We start from the raw sequence: 23441 nt of genomic DNA, 5'->3' as shown, positions 1-23441 counted from the left end.
GTAGAACAGATTCATGAGAAGAGAATCACCTAAATATACACAAGTAAAGCACATCACATATAGAGCTAATCTGGCTGAAATCTCAGGAATCATAAATTCAAGCATTCCACCATTCCTTGGGAAATAATGTCACCTGAATTGTGGCTTGGATTGCTCTACTGGATTATCTGAAACAATTAAGCTATCTTGTAAGAGTGAAAAGGACATAAATTGGCATTTGCTGCTCATAAAAACGTACGTGTACTCTATCTGTGCAGTTGTCTCAATTTTATAAATAGGTATGCACAGGGAAACAATGTAAATGGTATCATATTTCAACACAACCTAGTGCATCAATTTCTCCGCTCTATCAGAATATGATGCATGTTTTGACATAGAACAGAACCTCTCATTTATTCACAACTCCCATTTCCTATCAGTTACTTTTACAAAATATTATTTTCATACCTTCAGCATCACTCCAATGAAGTTTCTTCTACTTTAATTCACAGATATAGATGACTCAGAGAGATGAATTTGTGGGCATCCTAACAGAAAACATGAGACCGCACATGGATGGGAGGGAACTCAGAGTCTCTGTAACCACTGTTTCATTGACCTTAAACTGATATGTGTGACTTGGGAGTGTTAGCAGTTTGGTAACAGGCATCCGAGGCACAGGCACAGCTGTATTAAGCTACTCATACATACTGAATGAATATATAATGCAATCAGCAGGAACCCCTTTTATGCCGCCCTCTTTCACTGGAATTCCTTCTTGGCCTTTGCCCAGCAGGATATGTCCAGTAATCAACTCATCACTCTTTGAAGTCAATGCTAAAATATCACCTGCTTCAACAAGGACACAGACAGGAGAGCTGGCATTTATTGGACCAGCCTCTCAAACTTTGTCACAAAGGCAGAGCTGACCCCAAGATACAGCAGCAAATACAATTGCTGAATAATCCCTCCTATACAAAGTAAGATTTCAAAATGTTTTTAATGGATAGCTCCAAGTTGCCAGGTGCATGATGCACAATCAAGAAGAAAGATGAAGGCCTTTAGAAACTTTGGGAGATTGACTGAGATAAGGTACCATTGCTGATTTCTACCTTTCCTTAGAACCACAAGCAACTGGAAGCTTCTGAAAACCTTGGGATAATTTTATACCAAGAACTAACAGAAGATACACAGTGATGTTTTTCCTGCATATCATAGACAAGGCACAGGAGATTAAAGAGTAGCAAGGGCCACCAAGACAGCATGCCCAAACAGCATCAGAAGCCTAGAGAACAAAGGCACGGAAAGACACCAGAGGCCCCTAGACTACAAATCACAAATGGTCTGCTATGGATCACCAAAACAAGAAGCCTTAGCAGTTGACTAGAACTGGTTTTAGGACAGTAAAGAGAACAAAGAATTTGTATCATCCGACATATGTAAAATATCCCACACACTTTGAAAATAACAATAACATGTAAGACAGTCACAGACTGTAGAAGAATAAGAACAAAGGAAAAACAGAAAGGAAGGACTGACTCCAATCTTATCTCCTCTAGTAAAAACACACTTGATTTATCCGTGTCTGTCTTCCCTCACCTTCTGCAGAGGACATACTCTACTTTTTCATTTCCCATTTACCACACTGTCACTGAAGCTCTATGGTCACCACTAAGGTACTCTTTTTGATCAAGTATTGAGTTAAGTAAATAAGAATGTTAAAAAGCAGTGCATATGCATGTATGTATTTTGCTGCAGCCTTCCCATGATACCTTGATTGAGTTCCCAATACCAAGTCAAACTAAACTTCAGCACAATACAACATTTAGTAAGAGCACAAATGCTTAATTCACTCTTGAAATACTTGGCAATAACATCAGACTTTTCCTTTTCTCCTTAGCTCCCTTTGCTAGGGGTGACATACCACCTATCACTTTAAATCTCACCCTGCTGCTGAGACTCCATTAACATGCCCTTGAAAGAAGGACTGGTGTAAAGGGGTCTTGTATTAGGAAATAACTTCCTTTAAGTCCACTTTCAATTTCTTTGTAACATGGCCTGAATGCTTAGAGCTTTAATAGCTCAGGATATGGAGTGCTGCAATGGGATTATGTTTCTTGTAATTTTGTATTAGTTTTCTATAGCTTGGTCAGAAGGATTGGTCAGAAGGCTTAACCAGGAAGAAAGCAGTGATGATATACAGCTACAACAGCCAGTGAGTTAATGTGACCAGAAATAAAAAAAAAATAATTAAAAAAAATAAAATAATCACTGATTCTTAAGAAAGAAGGGGGAAAACAGCCTAGGAGATATAGCTACCTGTGACATTTGCTTCAGAAAATCAGTGAGTGAAGTAATGTAACATATTAAAAGGCTACAACACTTTAAGGTTTCTAACATTATTTGGTGTACACGATGGAATAATGTAATAAATGCACAATCATGCTTCACAACAAAATACAATATTTCATTAGCACAAATCCTATATTTATATTTTTTTCTTCTTTGAAGTTGTTTGAGAGGGGGTTGAGGTTTTGCCATTTCTTTGTTTTATCAGTGGATGCCAAAGTGGATGAACTCTGTGCCAAAATTCAGTTTTACCTGTATGAAGTTATCTTGAATTCTGAATTCTTGAGTTGCTTCATTTACTCCTCAAAATACAGTGAACACGAACTCACATACGCGGCTGTTACCTAGCATACCTATGGTTTAAGCACTCCTCTAAGAACTGGAAGACTAGGTTGACTCTGGTCATTAAAGTTGAAGGACTGCCTGTGACAAAGAAGACCCTAGGCCCACTGTAGGACAGGAACTGGTTCAAGAACATCTTAAGAACCTCAACATACACAAGTCCATGAGACCTGATGAAATCCACCTGCAGGTCATGAAGGAGCTGGCAAACGAAGCTGCTAAGCCACTGGCCATCATATTTGAAAAATCATGGCAGTCAGGTGAAGTTCCTGATGACTGGAAAAAGGGAAATATAACCCCCATTTTCAAGAAGGGGAAAATGAATGACCCAGGGAATTACTGAGCAGTCAGTCTCACCTCTGTGCCTGGCAAAATCTTGGAGCAGATTCTCCTGGAAGGCATGCTAAGGCACATGAAGAACAACAGTGTGCTTGGTGACAGCCAGCATGGCTTCACTAAGGGGAAATCCTGCCTGACCAATCTGGTGGCCTTCTATGATGGGACTGGGGATCCCCACTGATGGACGGGGGCAGAGCAAGTGACGTCATCTACCTCCACTTGTGCAAAACGTTCAACACTGTCCCACACAACATCCTTGTCTCTAAATTGGAGAGACATCAATTTGATGGATGGACCACTCAGTGGATAAAGAACTGGCTGGATGGCCGCACACAAAGAGTTGTGGTCAATGGCTCAATGTGCGGCTGGAGACCAGTAACGAGTGGTGTCCCTCAGGCATCGGTGTTGGGACCGGTCTTGTTCAACATCTTTGTCCCTGACATGGACAGTGGGATTGAGTGCGCCCTCAGCAAGTTTGCCGATGACACCAAGCTGTGTGGTTCGGTTGATACGCTGGAGGGAAGGAATGCCATCCAGAGGGACCTCGACACGCTTGTGAGGTGGGCTGATGCCAACCTCATGAAGTTTAACCATGCCAAGTGCAAGGTCCTACACCTGGGTCGGAGCAATCCCAGGCACAGCTACAGGTTGGGCAGAGAAGAGATTCAGAGCAGCCCTGCGGAGAAGACCTTGGGGGTGTTGGTTGATGAGAAAATGAACATGAGCCAGCTTCAGTGTGCGCTTGCAGCCCAGAAAGCCAACCATATCCTGGGCTGCATCAAAAGGAGCGTGACCAGCAGGTCGAAGGAGGTGATCCTGCCCCTCTGTTCTGCTCCTGTGAGACCTCACCTAGAGTATTGTGTGCAGTTCTGGTGTCCTCAACATAAAAAGGACATGGAACTGTTGGAACAAGTCCAGAGGAGGGCCACGAGGATGATCAGGGGGCTGGAGCACCTCCTGTATGAAGACAGGCTGAGAAAGTTGGGTCTGTTCAGCCTGGAGAAGAGAAGGCTGCGTGGAGACCTCATAGCAGCCTCCCAGTATCTGAGGGGGGCCTATAGGGATGCTGGAGAGGGACTCTTCATTAGGGACTGTAGTGACAGGACAAGGGGTGACGGGTTAAAACTTAAACAGGAGAAGTTTATACTGGATATAAGGACGAAATTCTTTCCTGTAAGGGTGGTGAGGCACTGGAATGGGTTGCCCAGGGAAGTTGTGAATGCTCCGTCCCTGGCGATGTTCAAGGCCTGGTTGGACAGAGCCTTGGGTGAGATGGTTTAGTGTGAGGTGCCCCTGCCCATGGCAGGGGGCTGGAACTAGATGATCTTAAGATCCTTTCCAACACTAACTATTCTATGATTCTATGATTTTCTCCTCAACAGGAGTACTGTACACAAATACTCAAACCAACAGGTTAGGATAAGTTTTGGTGTACAATTTTGTCATCCTCAATAACAGTTACTGAGGTTGTGACATTTTTCATTCATGAGTTACAATCGAAAACTAAAAACTTCTTCCTGTGTCACACAAGCAGGGAAAGAAACCCAAAGTATTGCAAAGTGTATACATTTTCAGTTGTTCAAGCCAAAATACAATTTTGTTCTTCTTCCTTAACACTCAAACAACTGAAATACTGTATTAATCAGTGCCTGGTGGATCAAAGATACCAGGACTCTCTATAGACCAGTAAGTACTGTTATCACTGAGGGAAGTCTTATTCAAGCCAAGTGAGCATTTAAGTATCACAGACATAGTGGATTGGCTTTAGAACTGGAATTACAGATGCTCTATTACAATAGTGATCTGTATTAGAAAGACAAAAAACATGTCAGGCACTGCAGGGGTAGAGGCAGAAAAACTTTGATGGTGGATTCTCAGTGCATGTAGGTAAGATAAGTATCTACACGCTCTGTGGCTGTGGGAACTTAGGGAACAGAGCAGGGAAAAAGCGTAAATTAATTTATTCTGCTTGTGCTCTACCTAGCCAGAAGATGTATGGCTGCAATAGCGCCTGATTCAGTACATCTCGCTTATCACCCTGGGCTTTGATTTTATGCAAATTACAGCTAGGTGAGTTCTGGCTGACTCTAAAAATAGGCAGAATAATTTTCTATCTATCTGCATTCAAAAACCACCACAAAGGCATACTACTGAATGCCCAAAGCTTTGAGAACTCATCACTTCATACAAGGAGGTTGCATCCAAAAGCCTTACATTTTGATGAAACTTCACTTTCTTTTAGTATATGGCACAGAACAAGTCCACATTAATATTAATGTAGCAGTCCATAAATAAAGAATAAGATGAAATAAAGCCATAGCAGTTAAAGAAAGAATATAGATCACTGATATTACTGTGTTTTTACCATCCCATGGTTACCACCTCTTGACTAGTTATGACATAAAATTTTAGAACTCACAAATAAAGCATTCATTATACAGTATTAATTTTAACATGATAAAAATCAACTGAATAAAAGACATAGAATTTTGGATACACAAGAAATATTATATAACAGATTTAACATCAGGTTCTGTAGGTTTAAGAAATGCAAATAATTAATTCAATGCTTCTACCATTCTTAATTTAAAATGCTACAATCCTGAAACAGCAGAAAACTAATCAGTCCTAATAATGCACGCTACATTTCAATAGTTTATGATCTAGTGAGATGTGTTCCACATCACATATTCTATCTTTGAATGTAAATCTAAAGGTCTTTGTATTTTTCATCTTTACAAAATGCAAAGGGCATTTGTATTTCATGAAAGCCACTTATCAATTCAAGTTAAAACCTCAAATATTTGTCTTTCTGCATAGAGATTAGAACTCTTACTTCATGGGGATTGGTAGTTTAGGTTGTTTTTTTCCTTTGATTACAATGTAAATTCCTTGTAGCCTCATACCTCATAATGACCCATCTGTTAAGTTTGTTCTTTTCAGTAGCTGTTAAAATTAGGACAGGATTTGGTGGTCGGTTATTTTTATTCACAACCACATTAATGCAAGTCCTAAACTAATCAATTTGCATTATGCAGCCTTTCATGCAGTTTGCACAGATTTGCAGCTTGGTTGCTTTATCTAGTCTCATGCCTGTAAAACAGCTGTTAGTCATTTAGCTAATCTAATTCTAATCCCCAGGGGGTTTCTGCTTTGGCCACTGAGTAGGTACCGGGACCGCAATTTAATATCTGAAGTATCTTATGCCACTCCTATTTATTTTTTTTCCTTATGATTCTGGATCCAAAATTTTTGTGAAAATGTTCATTAGAACTATCTGAATAATCACAGAGTAACAGTTATTGCCTACGGTTTGCTTCTAATTTTAATTTTTTCATGGGTGTGTTTAACATGCCTTGTATCTTTTAAGTCTATCACACTGATTTCAAGCGATAGTAAGTAAAGTTTTTTTTTATACATTCAATCTACACAAAGCTATAAACCACTTTCTGTGCAGCGATTTTGTTTCCTCTGCCACTTAAATTTTTTCTCTTATCTTTTTTATGATACTTAAAAAATAAGGGGAAAAGATTAAACCTTTCCTTGTTTGACTGTGTTCCTGCCAACAGATCATATCTGTAAAAGACCGTTGAGCTTTCTCATTAAAATTCACAGTCCCTAGATGACTAAACTTAATTGGCAAGAAGTCAAGGAACATAGTTGTTTAAATTATGAACGTTTCTAAAACCAGTGCATTATGATGAAAGTCGTCTATTTATATTGTGCCATTTCATTATAATTGTAGTTTCAATGGATATTTTATCTTGCCGTTAAAAAGGTAGTAAAATGAAAAACTGGCAAAAATGAAACAGCTCAATCTGCTGAACACCAACAATCTTCAAAGAAAATTTATTTTTACGTAGAAAGTAAATTTAGATTTTAAAAGTTAAATGCCTTTTTTTCCTAATGCTATTTATATACTTGAGCACACAGCTGCTTGACAGCTAATAAACAAGCTTATATTTAAACAAGAAGCAAAGATAAAGTGCTAGCTATCTAATAATCAATAGAAATTCTGCCTCTGAGCTTCACCAAACAGCTTGCTTTAATAATGAAATCACAAACTATAGATGATAAAGATTGCAGGCTGGCAAAAGATTGTGCTCCCATTTAAATTAATGGCAAAAATCTCCACTCCATCTCTTGCCCCCTGTAGCTAGGCCATAGCCTGGTCTTAATCAAATCACATTCTTATGGAAGAGCTACCTTAAGCTGACCTCTCACATATTTTCTTTGTAATCTAATGTGCCTAGTAAAGATTGACAGTAGTCTCTCACTAACCCTCTATACACCCTTGCTAAGACTTGTTCACCTTTGGGCACAAATTTACTTACGAGTGGGTACAGAAAGGTCAGTCTCACCACCCCTGTGTCATTAGCGTAGGTCAGCAAGTCATGTCTTTGCTGTGGCACGAGGCTGAGTACCCACTGGCACCCAGCTGCATGAGGGCTGCAACACATCTGTGCTGATTTGACCCTTGGAAAGAGGATGGGGAAAAGCAGGGAATGAATCAGGCAGTTCAAGCACTGGCTTCATCCTTCACCTCCCTTCAGGGACATGTTCTTTCTGTTTATTTTCAGTTCCAGTTTGTCAGAGAACCTCTCTGGTGTGGAGGGCAGCAGTAGCCTAGAACAAAATTTGCCTCACACAGTTTAACCCATGTTTTTTTCTTCTACCAATCCCAACAAAGTTTTCTTCCTACTTCAGATGCAGGTGAGGAAAAAGAACTGATGTGTAGTTAGTTATTAAACAAGTGTCTGGATGTACTTACTCGTTGGCAGTATGATGTCAGAAATTACAGTCTGTACGTCCCGCATATATCAGCTCCAGGGATCACCAATTGCCTAGGATTTCGGTAGGACTATTAAATTTTCCTCTGCTATTAGTGAGAACTTCTCACACCTATGAAAATCTACACTGTATCTCCAACACTGGATGGATGTACCCCTGGACCATGCCAGTCTAATGTGTTTTCCGGCAAGACACAGGGCAAGCTAAAGCAACATATGTTCCTTCTGTCCTGCTAGTATTTACTAACCAGATGGGATTAAAAGAATGCAAGTGATGTTCTCTGTTCATCCATCTGTCCTGAAATTCTCATAGCTTAAGACAAATACACTTTCCATCTATATACATTAGGATTCAGTGAAATACAAGGTGGCTGTGGCAAAATAACAGTAAGGTCAGGTATACACCTCACAAGCAAGAACTTACAGAGTAAAGTAAATAAAGCTCCCCATCCTATCCTTGATTCATTTCCTTGCAATTTGCAGTACAGATGCTTTGTAGCATTACTTAGGGTTCCAAGACCAGCTGGATATTGTTGGTTCTAGATTGTTATTTACCAGTTTACTCTGCTGCATTTATTCAGGAAAAGACTAAATTAAGTAAAACCACCAAAATTACTTTCAAAGTAAGCCACCATGAGTATTATTTTAACCACTTAAAACATTTCATTAGAGTTTTAGTCCCCTTTTCATACTTTTTAAAAACTTGAATTAGGAGACAGGGATATTAATGAAAAAAATTGAATTCTATGTTCAAAAATGGACATTCTGCTGAGCTTTAATCCCTGACCTTCATACCTGTTAAACAGTACAGAAAGCATATCCTTCTCCCAAGGACAGTATCTTCCATGAAAAGGTTAACTCATTTAGATTTGGATTTAGAACTAAAATCATTTATTTATAATAAAGTTATTTCCATCAACCAAATTTGTAACTCAACAGCTAACTAAGCACAGAGATCTCCACATAACTGGATTATGATTCCATATCCAGTTTAGACTGTATTAGGAAAAATTTCTTCACTTAAAGTGAAGTCAGGCACTGCAAGAGGGTGCCCAGGGAAGTGGTGGAATCACGATCCTTGGAAACCTTCAGATTTTACTGGTCTAATCTTTATTCTTTGACTAAACAAACACACAGACAAAGAAAAGACTTGTGGAGCTATGTTTTCACAACCATAAGGTGCAATTCTCTCTTAATTTTCTCCTGTTCAGCTAATCTTGTACTCCTTAGGAACTTTCATATGGATAATAAAAGATTTTATGGAAAATAAGCATATCTTTATCTAGAACGTTTTTTCCTTTCTGGTTTCTATAATGTTTACAGATTGTCAAGTTTTATTCAGTCACAGAAAAAGCTAGGAATTAAGATTACAGCTGTTTGCCACTATTTGAATGGCTACAGTTAACATACATGCATTTTGTACGATTAAATTTTCACATATACTTTTGTTACCAGTGGCAATTACTATTACCATTACAAAGTCTTTGTTATTTAACTACTGCTCAGTATGTCATAGGAAATTAATTTCATGGTTTTATTTGGACATCCATTGGACAACTGGATTTATCTCTAAACCAAATCAAACAACCCCTGTAAGCTAGCAATAACTAGGAACAATTAAAAGATGAATACTAAATCGTTCACACCTCTTGTGACAGCTTTACCTGCTCTACAAAAAACATTCTCCTGTAGTACCAACAACTAGCACGGATCATTTTGAAATCATAAAAGACATTCAAACTTCCATATGCTCAAGGACAGTTCAAGTGGAGAGAACATTACACTTGAGTATGCTGGAGTATGCTTAGAGCCTGTACCAAATGGAATACAATTTTCCCAGCAGTTCAATGACTGAAACAGGAACCAGATTTTCAGACACATTAGCAGGTCATACAGGAGTTTCATACTAGGACATTGAAAGCAAAATTTTAAAATTGCATTTTAATTTTAATAGGTGCTCCAAAATGCTGATAAACACCGTAGAATTAACAAAAGGAGCTAAGTTAGATGCCTGACAAACTGAAAGGCAACTTCTGTAGAGGTAGAGAAGCTAGGTGTCCTTTGTAACCCACAGGTAGCTTTCAGTGCCTTGTAGTCTTTCAGAAAATTAAGAAGTGTACAGTTTTGAAAACTTTGGGATTTTTTTGTTTTGGTTTTCTTTTCTTCACCTTGCAAGATATGAAATTGACCTCATCTGAGAATCTGAATTCCCTGGGTACATGTTTCCCCTGCTGCTAATTTAGCACAGCTTTTTCTAAAAGGTATGTATGTCCAAAGGATACCTTTACCTCTTCTTTACCTTTAGCTCTCAGTGCAGTATGAGGAAACCTTTGCACTCTCACAACAAGGAGAGTACATGGGTTGAACAAGTTAAGCACCAATACAAATTTGGCTTATTTATGATACAAGAAGGTAGTAAGGTATTTTAATCCTAAAATGAGGTGGCTCTGCCTTTGGAATATTCCATAGGGAAGTAACTACCACGAATTATATTTATATGTGCACAGTAAGCATACTACTGCTGAAGATGTTCCAGTCTCATTGCTGGAAGTGATAATGATATATGATGATGTATCTGGGCTGACAGCTGAAGGAAAGAGACAAATACGCATCTGTAAAATGTTCTCTGCATGCACAACCTAGAGCACTATATTTTATGTCAGTGCTTTGGCCTGAGCTGAATTAAGTATGACATAGAGCTAACATTTTTTATACCTGACAGTTCAGTAGATCTGTATTTTGATCCTATAAGAAAACTGAGAGCAGTTCTGCTACTCACCAGGATCTTAAAAAAATACAGCTTATTCGCTAATGGCTAACATTAACCCTTCAGAAGGAGTAAGTAATTTTAGAGTATACCTGGTGTTTTCAGCAAAAACTGTACCAGAAACTCTAACCACCCAGGATACCAAACCTTTCAAAACTTGTACAAATAATTAACTATTTGGAAGAGTCCCACTGCTTTGCCCTAGAAGAACTGTTCACAATATTTGCACCTAACAATTAATGTAACTTGGGAGTGAGGATACAGTATATATGGTAAAGGAAAGGAAAAAACATATGGATTAAATATCATACACTATAACATTTAAATTCCTACAGATGTATTACAACTGGCTCATATATTTTTGTACCTTTAAATTTAAATGGATTTTGCCTTGACAGGGAAGGTGAGGGAAAGAGATTCAGAACAATTTAAATCAGATAGACATTAGATTAGAAGATCTGCAAAAACTATTTTAAGCTCATGTATGCAACCCTCAATGTATTTGAATTTGAAATAAAAATACTTCAGTGATGCAACTAGTTTACATGATTATCTAAAGCTTATGCAAAATACGCAGCGCTACTTGAAGATGAAAAATAAGCTGGAAAATGTCAAGAAGGCAGCCTCTGTCAGATAATTGTAGGTCTGTTGCTTAACCAGCAGAATACAAAATTCAGGGCGCCAAATTAAAGCAAATCATATGCTTTCAAATTTGAAATGCTATTTAAGTTTTTAATGTAATCACAAGAGTAAAAGGAACACTTCTATTTCACTGCCAAAGTATATACCTACAGGTAATAAAAATAGGAATATTAACCACACTTTTTAAAAATGAAATAAAAATATGGAAGCACAAGCCACTTTTTTCCAAGAAAAGACAGGCAGATTATCTTCTACTACATAAACCGGCCTTCTTTCATAATATTCTCATGAAACATGTTTCTATAGATATAAGTACTGGGAGTGCTAAGACAGCAATAGAATCCTATTTTACAAAACACAGTAAAGAAGTTTATCTTGAGAAACTGTATTTTCAAACAAACCTCCTTTAAATTAGAAACATGTTTTTCTTGCACAAAATGTTGATCAGTTTCATAAAGCTGACATGAAGTTTTATGTGAATTAATGTTTTTTAAAGATGTGAAATTCAGAGGTACAAGAAATTTACAAACTCAATAATATCACAGTTCTACCAATATGATCTTCATTATGAATTACAATGATAGTTTTAAAGTAGAGGAAAAGAAAAAGTGGTTGACTCAACATGCAAAGTTGATACAGATGAAGGGAAATGCCCACACTTCATGCCATGTTCCAGAGAAACTGAAGATTTTATGTCATGGCTTTCTTCACGGGAATTCTGAACAGAGCTCTTCTAGTCAAGACAAGAAATGGATTTTGAAGGGGAAAAAAATCATACAAAAAAAAAAAAAAAAGCCAACACTACCTCTTTCTTGGGGGGATAAGCTTTCATATCCATAAGCTTCCATAACTCTAATTGTGACTGCTTCTTGGTATTTTTAAGCTTTACAGTTTATTACCTTTTTTTCCTGAACAGTGTAATAGGATAATGTCTACAAGCTGAAAGGCATGATCTTTATAATATAAAGGGTCACATAAGCAGATCAACTCAAAAAGTGACATAGGAATTTGCGATTCACATTCAAAGAAAAATATCACAGCTCTTCCAGGTTTGGGTATCCTTATTATAGCTACAAAAAGGGATTTTCAATTTTTAAATGTTTTATTCAGAAAATAGTGATATTTTATTTGTGAGGAGTTTCCCCAAGCTAGTAACTGTCATGTATCCTGAAACCAGCTTGCTCTCAAGTTCCCATCTGTACAGATAGCTGGCTTCCCATTTACTTCAAAACGTTTTGATTCAGAAAGCCACAGAGTATTATTACAACCATATTACATACAGAACATATTGCATTTTCATACATAAAAACCTGGTGTTTATGCAACATACATAACTAAGAAACAGACTGTTACTGTGAGTGCAGGTTGTCTTAAAATGCAATAAAGTGAGCTGCATGGGTTATAACCAGGACTGGGAGCTCCCAAGTGCCAAAGTGGTATCAGAATCCCAAGGAAGCAGTAGACCATATGGCACCTGGATAAAAAAATCAAACCAGAGATCAAACAGGTAGAATGTCTATAAAAAAAAAACACAACACCAACACACAATAATTTCATATGAATCCACACATTATATTCACACACTTTCCTAAAAAAAAACATTTGTACAAATGCATGAGGAGGAAATACGTAATTTACTGCCAACAACTGCTTCCTGATAAAACTGTCAAGAGCCAAGAATCAAATAATTTGTTTTTCATTGAAAAGCTAGAAATTTAACAAGGAACAGGTAAAAAAAAAACTCCTCTCTATGCCATGGTAAACAAAAGGTAAGTCCTATTTGCAGATGTACAACTCCTCCGTCTCCAGTACTATATTAAATTCTTATTTACGTGTGTATAAAGTGACAGACAGGAACTAAGGGATCTGCTCTTTGGGAGTACATGCTCCCTGGTAACCCACAGGCAGTTCCACAGGTAAGAACAACAGAAATCTTGTAGAACCAATTGAAGGTGTATGGCTGCATAAAGATCATTAGTGGCCAGACATAAATAAGCAAGGTAAGTACCAGTTCAGCCATTCAATGGCTGTATTGATCACAATGAATCGAGGTAACTCAGAGATCAACATAAGGATGCTGTGTCCAAATTCAGCATGCACCTGATTTTTCCAAATTCAAGCTCTTCTCTTCCTGAAACAGTGATCCTAGAATACTTTGAAAACACACATTTGTCCAGAATTTCCAAATATTAGGTATCTTTGAAAACCTGATCCTGCAATCTGGCTACCACAAGACAGTCAGTCCTGGACATAACCACAGGACACATGACTAGGACATTAGGGTGTAGGACAACTCTATTGTATACACTATGTGTACTTGCTGCATACACATAATTGTTGATGCCAGCACTTTCGGGTCTCATTGTAATTCCAGGCAGATACATGGGAGCCAGTCTCAGAGCAAAAAAGGTGACAATAAGCCTGCAGAGTATTCAGTGGACTGCTTGATGCGATACATCCAGAGGTCCTCCCCATCTAGGACCTGAATGAATAATTGCTGCCATTCTCCACTGATATGCACTTATTTTGCATAAACAAAGACTTTGTGACTTTTTTGCTCCTAAATTTTCCCTCTGAATTTATCTATTTAGATGTGAAGCAGAGCACCCATATGACAAACAATAACTGCAGAGGCTCTGTGTCAGTTAAAAGAGTAACTGCAGAAGTTCTGTTCAAGATCACTGATTCTGAGGATGCCTGGGAAACAATAAGGCACTGGAACAGGCTGCCCAGAGAAGCTGCGGATACCCTGCCCACGGCAGAGGGATTTGAACTACATGATCTTTCAGGTCCCTTCCGACCCAAACCATTCCATGATTCTATGAATATATCTTAGTAATATAACCCATTCAAGATGCAGGCAGAACGGGTTGAGAACTTTTTTCTTTTGTGGTATGATCTAAAATACTCACATTTGGGATGATACTGTAACCAAGGCTCAGGAAATAACTTAATCAGATGCCTTTGTTAGAAAATCAAACTAACAAAAGATAAGATTGATTAAATTTTAGGAACTCTGTGGAAAATTAAGGCTATTCAAAGTAATTTGGACACAGAACTACAGAACTCTTGAGACAGCAAATGTCAGCCTAAGAAAAGTTTCTGTTGCTAGGAGACTATAACAACAAGATGTCTATTTAGTAAAAGTACTTCTGCTGTATCAAAAAGAAAATGGCTTGATTAAAGAGTAAGTAAATGCTAATTAATATACCTAGCAGCTAATAAAAACAGATTCCTTCAAGAGTGGCAACACTGCCAGAAATCTGTACTGAGGGCAAAACAGCTGCTTGTCTTAGTTTTCTTTGGAGCAGATTCTCCAGCTGCCATTCCCAGCCCCAGTGGGAATACTTGCTCATATAAAAGGTCATCCTTCTCTCAGCCAAGAAAGTTCTCAGATGTTTTCTTCACCAGACTGTTTTATTCTTCAAAGCAAACCCTAGAAGAAAAATTGGAACATGCAAGGAAACTTTTCTGTCCTCCTCTGTTACAGCTACAACGTATTTTTGAGCTCTATCTACCTCAGAACTGTGAGAATGTAACAGCCGTCCCCCCAGTGTATCAGCCTTATCTTCTGTAGCCCCAAGGATCTTGGACAGTAAAATAGTTTGATAGAAACCAGGTGATTCTTTCCTACTGCAGGTCACTGTTTAAAGACAGTAAGTAAACTTGACATTGACCTGGAATCCAGATCCAACTATTAAATACCTATTATGCTGTATGGGAAGATAGGTGCCTAAGGTGGCAGATACGAAAAATCCCCTTGCCCCCTTGAAACAGTTACTCTTTTTGTGCTGAAAGTCAATGAAGAGAGACTAGCTAAAACCAAGTAAATGTATATTAAAGATGTGAATTGCCACGGATGCTTGTTAACTACTTGACTGGTCACAAATACTTGCCAACCTCACAAATGCTTGCCAACCTCATGAACAGAAGCATTCTCAAGTGATTACAACACATTAATCCTTTTTCATTTATTCTGATTGATTTAAAGGGTACTTCTACAGAGGTTAAAGATGTATATAGCTGTTTCATCCAAGAGGTACTGAACCAAGTCAGTCTAATCACAGGGAGACTAAAATGACTTTTGTGTTAATGGATACCATTCCAGTTCTCTGCTTGACAAAAACCATCATAAAATAAAATGCTACATAATGAAATGAAAGATGGACTTTGATAAAAAGGGTATCAGTTCTAGTATGAACAGAGCATGCCAAATGGACCATAAAGTGTACCTGTTCAGCACTAGCCTGTGGAAATTTCACAAAAAATAGGTGCATTGTGTTGCATTGCTCTCAGTCAGCATAAGTCAAAGTAACATAGATTATATTATTCTACTGCATTCTCTCTTCACGGAAAGAAAACTGATCAATGAAGCACTTATCAAGCCTGAACAATATAAATCTGCTGAGTTCAACATAGCAGTTGTGAAAGACGCTTGAATAGGACAAATGACATAGATAAAGATTCCCTGGCTGGTCACCAAGGACCTTCCATATCAGGAGCAATAAAGACTTATCACAGATAAACACCTTGCTAAAAATCTTTCAAGTAGGCCTGTGAGAGAAGTGTCTGTTGATCTGGGAATGCAGCTAGGGCTGTAATGCATCTCCACTTAATATTGCTTTGAATTAAAGTTCTCAACAGTTCCCATGAAACCAGCTATCAAGATCTGTCAGACCTAACTGTATTGGTTTTCTACAAAGAAAAGTTCTCTATGGAACTTTACTCATGTGAGCATAGTTACTCTCAGCCAGGAACTGTTTTTGTTTAATATGTATCTAAACCACACACTGTATATATATTTTATACATATATATGTTATGTGAGATACATATACACACACATATATGATCTTTAAATCTCATGTAAAGTACTCAGGTTCACGAAAGAGATCCATTTCAGCTTTGATTTTGATGCTGATTAGCATTTCCTCTTTTTAAACCACATAGTTATCCTTTTCATTCCCATTTTTACTTGCACTATTTCTGTCATGTGGTAGAGCACATATAAGAGCCTGATCTCATATGTTAAGTCTAAAAACTGTGTAAGTTACTTATGCTGTCCACAGCACATGGCAAGGCATGAGGAGAACGTGTTAACAACCATTCTTACATGCAGCTCTAGAGGAAGGAAAAGAAGCCAGGAAAAACTGTTTGGAGAATAAATATTTGAGAAAGCATCAGGAAATAAGGGTAGAGAAACAGAAAAAGATAGGCAGATAGAGAGAGAGAGAGAATAGTCTTCAGCTGGACTTCAAAATAAATCCTGGAAACCTTAGGCCTGTTCATAAAAGCAATAAATATCCTTTGTCTTAAACAGACAATGTAGATCAGGTAGAGCTCTGAAACAGAAGCCTCAGTGCAGATGAAGAGCTAGTTATTCCATTATTTGGAACAGCTTAAGTTACATAAAATGGAGCTGTACTATCCTACTCTTAAAGATGAAGTTAGCATCCCAATAAATATACTGGAATAACTTTACTTTTCCCAGCATTCTCTTCTCATTGCAACAGGCAAAATGCCCAAAGCAAACTAATATAACTAAAAAAACTCCTTCTCTTCAATACAATAATATACAACTTAACAAGCATCACAAATATAATGCCTTTAGTTACAGAGTTTCCACTACATCTCTCTCATATGGCACAGAAAATTCCTTGATGAAACTTCTCTTTATACAGCAAATTCCATTCACACATTTGACAACTCCAAAGGCAATAACGAACAAATCCTGTCACATTCATTAAAAACTTTGTTTTTCAAGTTTTCATAATCTAGCAAATTATATGGTTTTGAACAATGCAAAAAAATTGTACCCTTAACTTGCATTCCTCCTCCTCATCCTATTTACATACCTTCCAGAAGCCTACATTGCTTCCTTATTAATAGAGCAATCATCTGATCATCATTTATCATCTCTTCCTTACAATTTCCTAATTGAATTATGTAAGTCAAAATAGGCAGCTCTTACATGAGTAACCAGCAGACAGTAGACAGTTCTTGACAGAAGTTTGAAATCGGAGCAAGCTCATGTGGTCCAGTCCAGAACCTGTGATTCCCATTTGCCACGGCATGACACACAAAAGTTAGCTGGTGACAGCACACACTAACATACGCACATCACTTTCAGACTGAAGATGGCTTGATTCTCATTAGCCTGGAGAGGAGAAAGAACTGGAATCCATCTGCATCCTTCTACCCTGTAGTGCTCCCTAATGGCATAGATGGTTCTGCAGAGGCCTTCTGGACCTTCAGCTGATGCTATAACTTACCAAGGAATTTTCAAATCACAGTCCAAAACATCTTCTTGGGGTTTAATAAAGTGTACTCAAACTCTTTCTCCTATAATACATTTGGATTCCTACCTCTACTCCAGTTCCTTTTGAGCCAGCTCTTCCCTCTGGGAGACCCCTTTCACATCTCTGGAAAGCCTTTTTCATACATCATCTCCTCCTTTGGACTATAATCTTACGTGATTTTCCTCTTCATTAATGGACTCCACAAGCCATCTTCAATGTCTGACAGGATTCAAGCAAGCTTTCCGTGTCACAAAGTCTCCTTCAATCTCCCATACCTCTATCGTTTTTCAGAACTGTTCAGTCTTCTCTCTCAAGGCACATGGTGGTACATTAAGGTTTCCTCATTCCCTTTCTGGGAGTTTGTGCAGTCCTCTAACTGTGCCCTCTGGACCCCCTGTCCCCTTGGGAGTCACCTAATTAACACAAGGAACATTAGAAACTCTATCCCAAGCTACTTTCCAATTTCCTGATCATTCTTTCCCTTAAAAGGTGTCATACCATATGACAAGATGACTAGCTTTAAGTTCAATGTGCTATAATGAGGACTGTGTCATAATGAGAAGAAAAATCCACTATGCATATTTCAAAAATCAACATCAGAATTCAGTAGCAGGTATACCATAAGGAATTAATATGAAGTGATGTTAAACAAAGTTAATCTCTTTTAATCATGTGAAGAGAGGCAGTGAAGCAACAATATTTCATTATCTGTTATGTAATATTAAGGGTTTACCTAGCACAATGTAGCTTGGAGCCACACTGTCAAAATAACAAATAGCTCTAAAAGAGTAGATCCCATCTTTTTGGCACCCAAATAATGCATGAGAGCTTAGGCTTCTCCTGCATGTAATAACCAGATTGTTATGAAAATATAGCCTGAAAGATTTGCTTGCATTTGAATAAATGAACTGTATTCAACATTCTTTTCTGGGTGTTTTTAATCATGAAAATTCCTATTGAATTCAATGGGAGTTTGAGCGCATAAAGAACACTGATCAAAGTCCTTAGAGACTGTTAAAAAGAGTCTCTAAAAAAAATTATTACAAGTTATATTCTGCTGAAAGTCTATGCAATCATGGTGGATTTTTTTTTTTCCTATAATAAGAAAATGTCTCATAAAAAAAATCTGTACATAGCAAGGACCTTTAAAACGAAAAAAAAGCTCACACAATTGCTTGCAGCAGCAGAAAAGCACCTATCACCTTTCTTAGTTTACAAATGGCATTCTTAAGGTACTAAATTGCATTTTTTAAGTTAAATGCTTTACAAAATATTTGAAAGGTAGAGGAAGGTGTGCTGACTTCTTTTTGGCTATAAGCACCTCTATGGCACTACCCACTTCTGCAGCATACGGATACAAAACTTCAAGCTTGGATCACTGTAGCAATTCTCCATCCTCTGCCTTCCACACTGCAGTCTGAGTACTGTATAAATACAGTATGGTGATAAACTGACTGTATTCAGGTGCTAAATGTTGATACTGACTTCAGCGATGCAATAATTTTATCCCATGGCTACCATGAGATAAAACTTTTAATAAAGATAGATCAATGCACACAGTACAAGGAAGTGGGAAAAGAAAAATAGAGTCAATAGCTGCAACAGCCCTAATGCACATTTCATAAGGATGGCAAAAGATTAATCATGTTAAATTCAATAAAATCTGTTCATGTGCTGCTTGTATGTACGTTTGCTTATACATGCTATCCAGAAATTATTATGCCAGGGAACAAGATTTTGGAGTTATGTGATAAAACTTGGTCAGCAACCTGAAACTGCCCCTGCACCACAACCAAGCAGACTTCCAGATTTCACAAGCTCTCTTCTCCAAATCATTACTGAGCTATTGTAGCTAGCAAAAATAAAATACCAGTAAGGGAAAAGTCACACTTTCTGGACAAAAAAGAACTGAATCTTACAAAATTATAATTCCATCAGAGAGCCAAATGCATGTCTAAGAAGCATTTACTCCCCTATACAACTTTTACTAAGGAGCTTTACTTCTCTACACAACTTCTAATGAGTAATGGCCATTTTTAGGCTATGACCTATGCTAGCTTCTAGTGAGTCACGTCTCTTAGTAAAACTACACAAATAGAACACAAGTAAACCATCAAGCAGTGACTACAGTGTTCTGAGGGCTGAGTAACTGTGACTGGTAATTTATAGTCATGGGTATGCAAATAGAAATAAAACAAATTATAACTGGTTTCTTGATTAATGATATCACATACTGACAATGCTTCAAGCTACATTTCTCAGGCAACTGGGAACCAAAAGAGCCAAGCTGCTGACAAGTATGGCTCGAGGCAATGTGATTTCTATAAATATGAAATAGTGCTGAGTTATATCTATCAACAGTTACCTCTGCTTGAATACTTCAAAACATCTAGGAATATACTAGTAACTGTCTGGGAAAAAAAACAATAAAACTTGGCATTTAAAAAAACCCACATATTTCACTAAAAAATTGCTTTATAAATCTTGAACATCTGGTCTCCCAGGCAGAGGAGAGTTGTGCTTACCCTCTTAAAAAAGAATTGTTTCAGCTGAGTTACCAGCATTTTTCCTAAGTCATTACTGTATTCCTTATATCCCAGAAGAGAAATTTAAGTGTGTGTTGGGAGACAAAGGAAAAGCAGCATGATTAAACAGTTCAGAGATGTATCACCCAGTAATCTTTTAAGGACTATGAGCATTTATCATCAGTTTCATTCTTCTTAACACATTACTGTCCTGCATGAGTTATCATCCACCAGTCCATAAGATAGAAATTTTAAACTGTATTAATCCCCCTCTAAATGGACTATTCTCTTAAGGCTAATTTATATTCATTACCTATTCTGCATTGTTTGCATCAAATTTTATGAGCCCAGAGATTTTGGGAAAATTGTAACAGTAATGATGGTATAGTAGTATTTTTTAAATGCTATTATGTGTACACATACAGATGTAGATTTACACATTAACTGTCACAACACACAAAACTGACTGCTGAAGTGCTCTACACAGAGTCAAATTTTAATCTGATGAAAACAGCTATTGTATGGAAAGTATAAATGCATTTGCCAAACTTTGGGGTTTTCTCAACACATGTGCTCAGTTTTCATTAAAGTAAACATTCAGAATGAAATACAGAGGAAATAATTTAAAGGTAAATAAAGGTAATTTAAGTATAAAAGGTTAGTGCAATACAGAAGTCAAAGTAAGGCTCAAAGATTGAGGCATTTTGTTGCATACAGGAATACAAAGAAATCATTAAATATTATTACATTTCATGACGAAGTATGATGGTGTTGAAAATTCAGTCTGGTTTGTCAGTCTAATAACAAGAATTTTAACATGCTGCTGCCAAAACCCAGTGAAGCATAGCACTGCATTCAAGAAACAGACTACAGTTACATTTTAATTCTCTGTCTGGCTGAGAACAACTGAATGTACTTCAACTGTTACATGTTATTTTATTTTTCTTTGCACTCCATACAGAATAAATCAAGAAAAATAACATTAAAAATAGATCAATGAGAAAATACACTTTTTTTTTTCAAATTCCTGTGTTTTTATAGTCTCACACATTAACTTACCCAACAGCATTGCACTCACTGCTAATGAAAAGAAAGCAGGCAGTACAAATCTTCTTAAGCCTCCCGTGGCAAGAAAACTATTACAGAAATGAATAGAAGAAAGTCTCTGGAGCCTTTCCCTTGCCTGCTTGTTTACAAAAGGCAGTAAGGATCACACTGGGAAGTGTCAAAGCTGAATAAACCACTAGCAATTTGGTGTATACCCTTTGGGTAGTCCTTCAGAGATGATGATTCGACTTTGTCCAAAAAACGGTATGCAAGAAACAATGCAGAATCTACCAGAGGCTGTAGGCAAGCTTTAAACTGTAGACAAAGAAACAGTTTGCTTCTGAAGGTTTTGCAAAGGAGGGCTTGTCACAGGACATTAATTCAAGCAAGCTGATGTTACATCAAACCAGTGCCTCTAAATACAGTTAATCTGCAGCTTTTCACATTGCTTTCTACGAGGCGGTTGGATGCAGCGAACTGGAGCCCCTGGGTTTAGTGTCACTGAAGAACAGAAGAGCTCTCTGCTTTTCCCTTCCACATTCAAACACACATTTAGCATCTAGAATACTACACAGTAAACAGTGGGCTTCTTTCTCAGGCTTTATTATGAGCTGCAAGTAGCATCTAATATTGCACATTTAATTAAAATTACTCTCCTGCCTTTGTTGTAGGTAAACTTACATATAAAGGAGCTTTAAATGATAAAATATAGAGGATTTTCTTCTAAAGCTATCACAAACAGCAGGGGGAGAACATGACAATAGCTAGGCAACATTTGATTTTAATGGCTACTTCAGGAGATAAACAGGAATAACAAGATAAATCTGTATTACTTTCATTATTTTTTTCAATAACCTTATATTCACTGTAGATAGCTGATGAAAAACAAAAAAGTGGAACTTGCATTTGTCTTTGGCATTTTACTGCATAGAAATATTCAGCATTTGATCTTCTCCTGAACTATGCAATAACTCTTTAAAAAAGGTTAAACATTAGTTGCAATGCATGAGGACTTCCTTTATGAATGACAAGACTTCACTTACTAATCATTGAAATAAAGGCTCTGTGTAGTCAGAGTATGAATAACTTCACTATAAAAATGAATTAATTCACGTACAGCTTACATATTATTAACAAGTTCCAGCTTGTTAATAATAAATCCTACTCTAGGAACTAAATTTCATTTTTTTCTTTTCAAAGGTACTTATATTTGGATTGCATTCCAATTTCTGAACCCATCCACTACCAATGAAGATTTCTAACCTTCTGAGTCCAAAAAAATTTTGTACTGGCAGAATAAGCAGAGCATACAGAAATGTGGCTAACATAATGGGATATGAACCAAAGATAATCTTGACAAGAATAGTCCATTTTTTCTCCACATCTTACCATAAAATACACCAAAAAAGTCCCCTAGTGTTACTCTAGACACTCATTCCTCTAATCGTGTTTGCTTCTCCTGCTGTGTATGACTTTCAGCTATTCCCGTAACACTGACATTCTTTTCTGTTGATACTAATTGAATTTGTCTGTTCAAATATTCATGGCACTATTCACAATTTCCATTTCTGTTCATAGCTACAGAACAGGCCTGTGCCTTTACTTGCCACACTGTCTTACCATGGTTTTAGGAATATTTAGAGAAGGAGCAGGAGCAAAAATTTGGTTATGAAGGATATTTTTCTAACTTTAAACTGAATTCTCTGCACGGTTCTTTACTATAACTATGATCTTGCAGAATGTTGATGTCATTCCTGAATTTTTCATTTTTAGTGAATTACTTATCTTACATATAATAAAACTCAGAAATAGAGAGGAATGGGTTTCCCCAACATGCAAGGGCAGTGACAATACCTAGTTTTTATAGCCAAGATGAAAAGGGGGACTTTTTCTGGCCCACAGGAATTCTCTGACAAGAGATAACAATAATTCTTACCCAAATATTGGTCAATACAAGGCCAGTGCAAGAATATTTCTATGATAACAACTGATGGACTACAAATAGGAAAACCTTCCATCATAAATCACAGCCATCTGAGTGCCACTCAAAGAGTAATTAAGTTTCAGTCATTGTCTAATGTCTTCATAGCAGGGCATGAGTGGCAAAGCTCACTGAAAAGGAAGTTGAACTATTCTGTATACTACAGTGGAACGTGTTAGGGAGCAGATTCCAGCACCTTTGCACTTCAGCAATTTACTCCAAGCTATCCAAGCCACTTAAGCTCTCCAAAGCAAGTTATCTGCAACCATATTTCCATGGCACTACAATAACACAACTTGCCCTTTGAGTTACTTTCTATGTTTCTCCTCATGATGAACAATCTGAAACTATTCTAGAGCAACTGTTACAGCACACAATTTCC

The 23441-nt window shown here is 37.4% G+C and overlaps 1 protein-coding gene across 3 annotated transcripts in view; it reads right to left on the bottom strand.

The window, feature by feature from the left end:
• ZNF385D (zinc finger protein 385D) overlaps nt 1-23441 on the bottom strand; it is a 416419-nt gene that overhangs the window by 225414 nt on the left and 167564 nt on the right. Inside the window, exon 1 of one of the 3 annotated variants that reach the window (XM_057424839.1) lies at nt 21091-21323. The exons of the other annotated variants lie outside the window; for them this stretch is intronic. Within the exon in view, the coding sequence (XP_057280822.1) occupies nt 21091-21100 (10 nt within the window). The 5' untranslated portion in view covers nt 21101-21323. Of the gene's footprint in view, nt 1-21090; nt 21324-23441 lie in introns of those variants that run through there. 3 annotated transcript variants of the gene reach the window in all.

The sequence above is a fragment of the Pezoporus wallicus genome, unplaced genomic scaffold (genome assembly GCF_028554395.1).
Source record: "Pezoporus wallicus isolate ANWC-B61680 ecotype Strahan unplaced genomic scaffold, APGP_CSIRO_Pwel_v1 contig_3181, whole genome shotgun sequence".
NCBI lineage: Eukaryota > Metazoa > Chordata > Aves > Psittaciformes > Psittacidae > Pezoporus > Pezoporus wallicus.
Note: the sequence above shows the minus strand (reverse complement) of the source record. Positions and strands in the feature narration are given on the sequence as shown.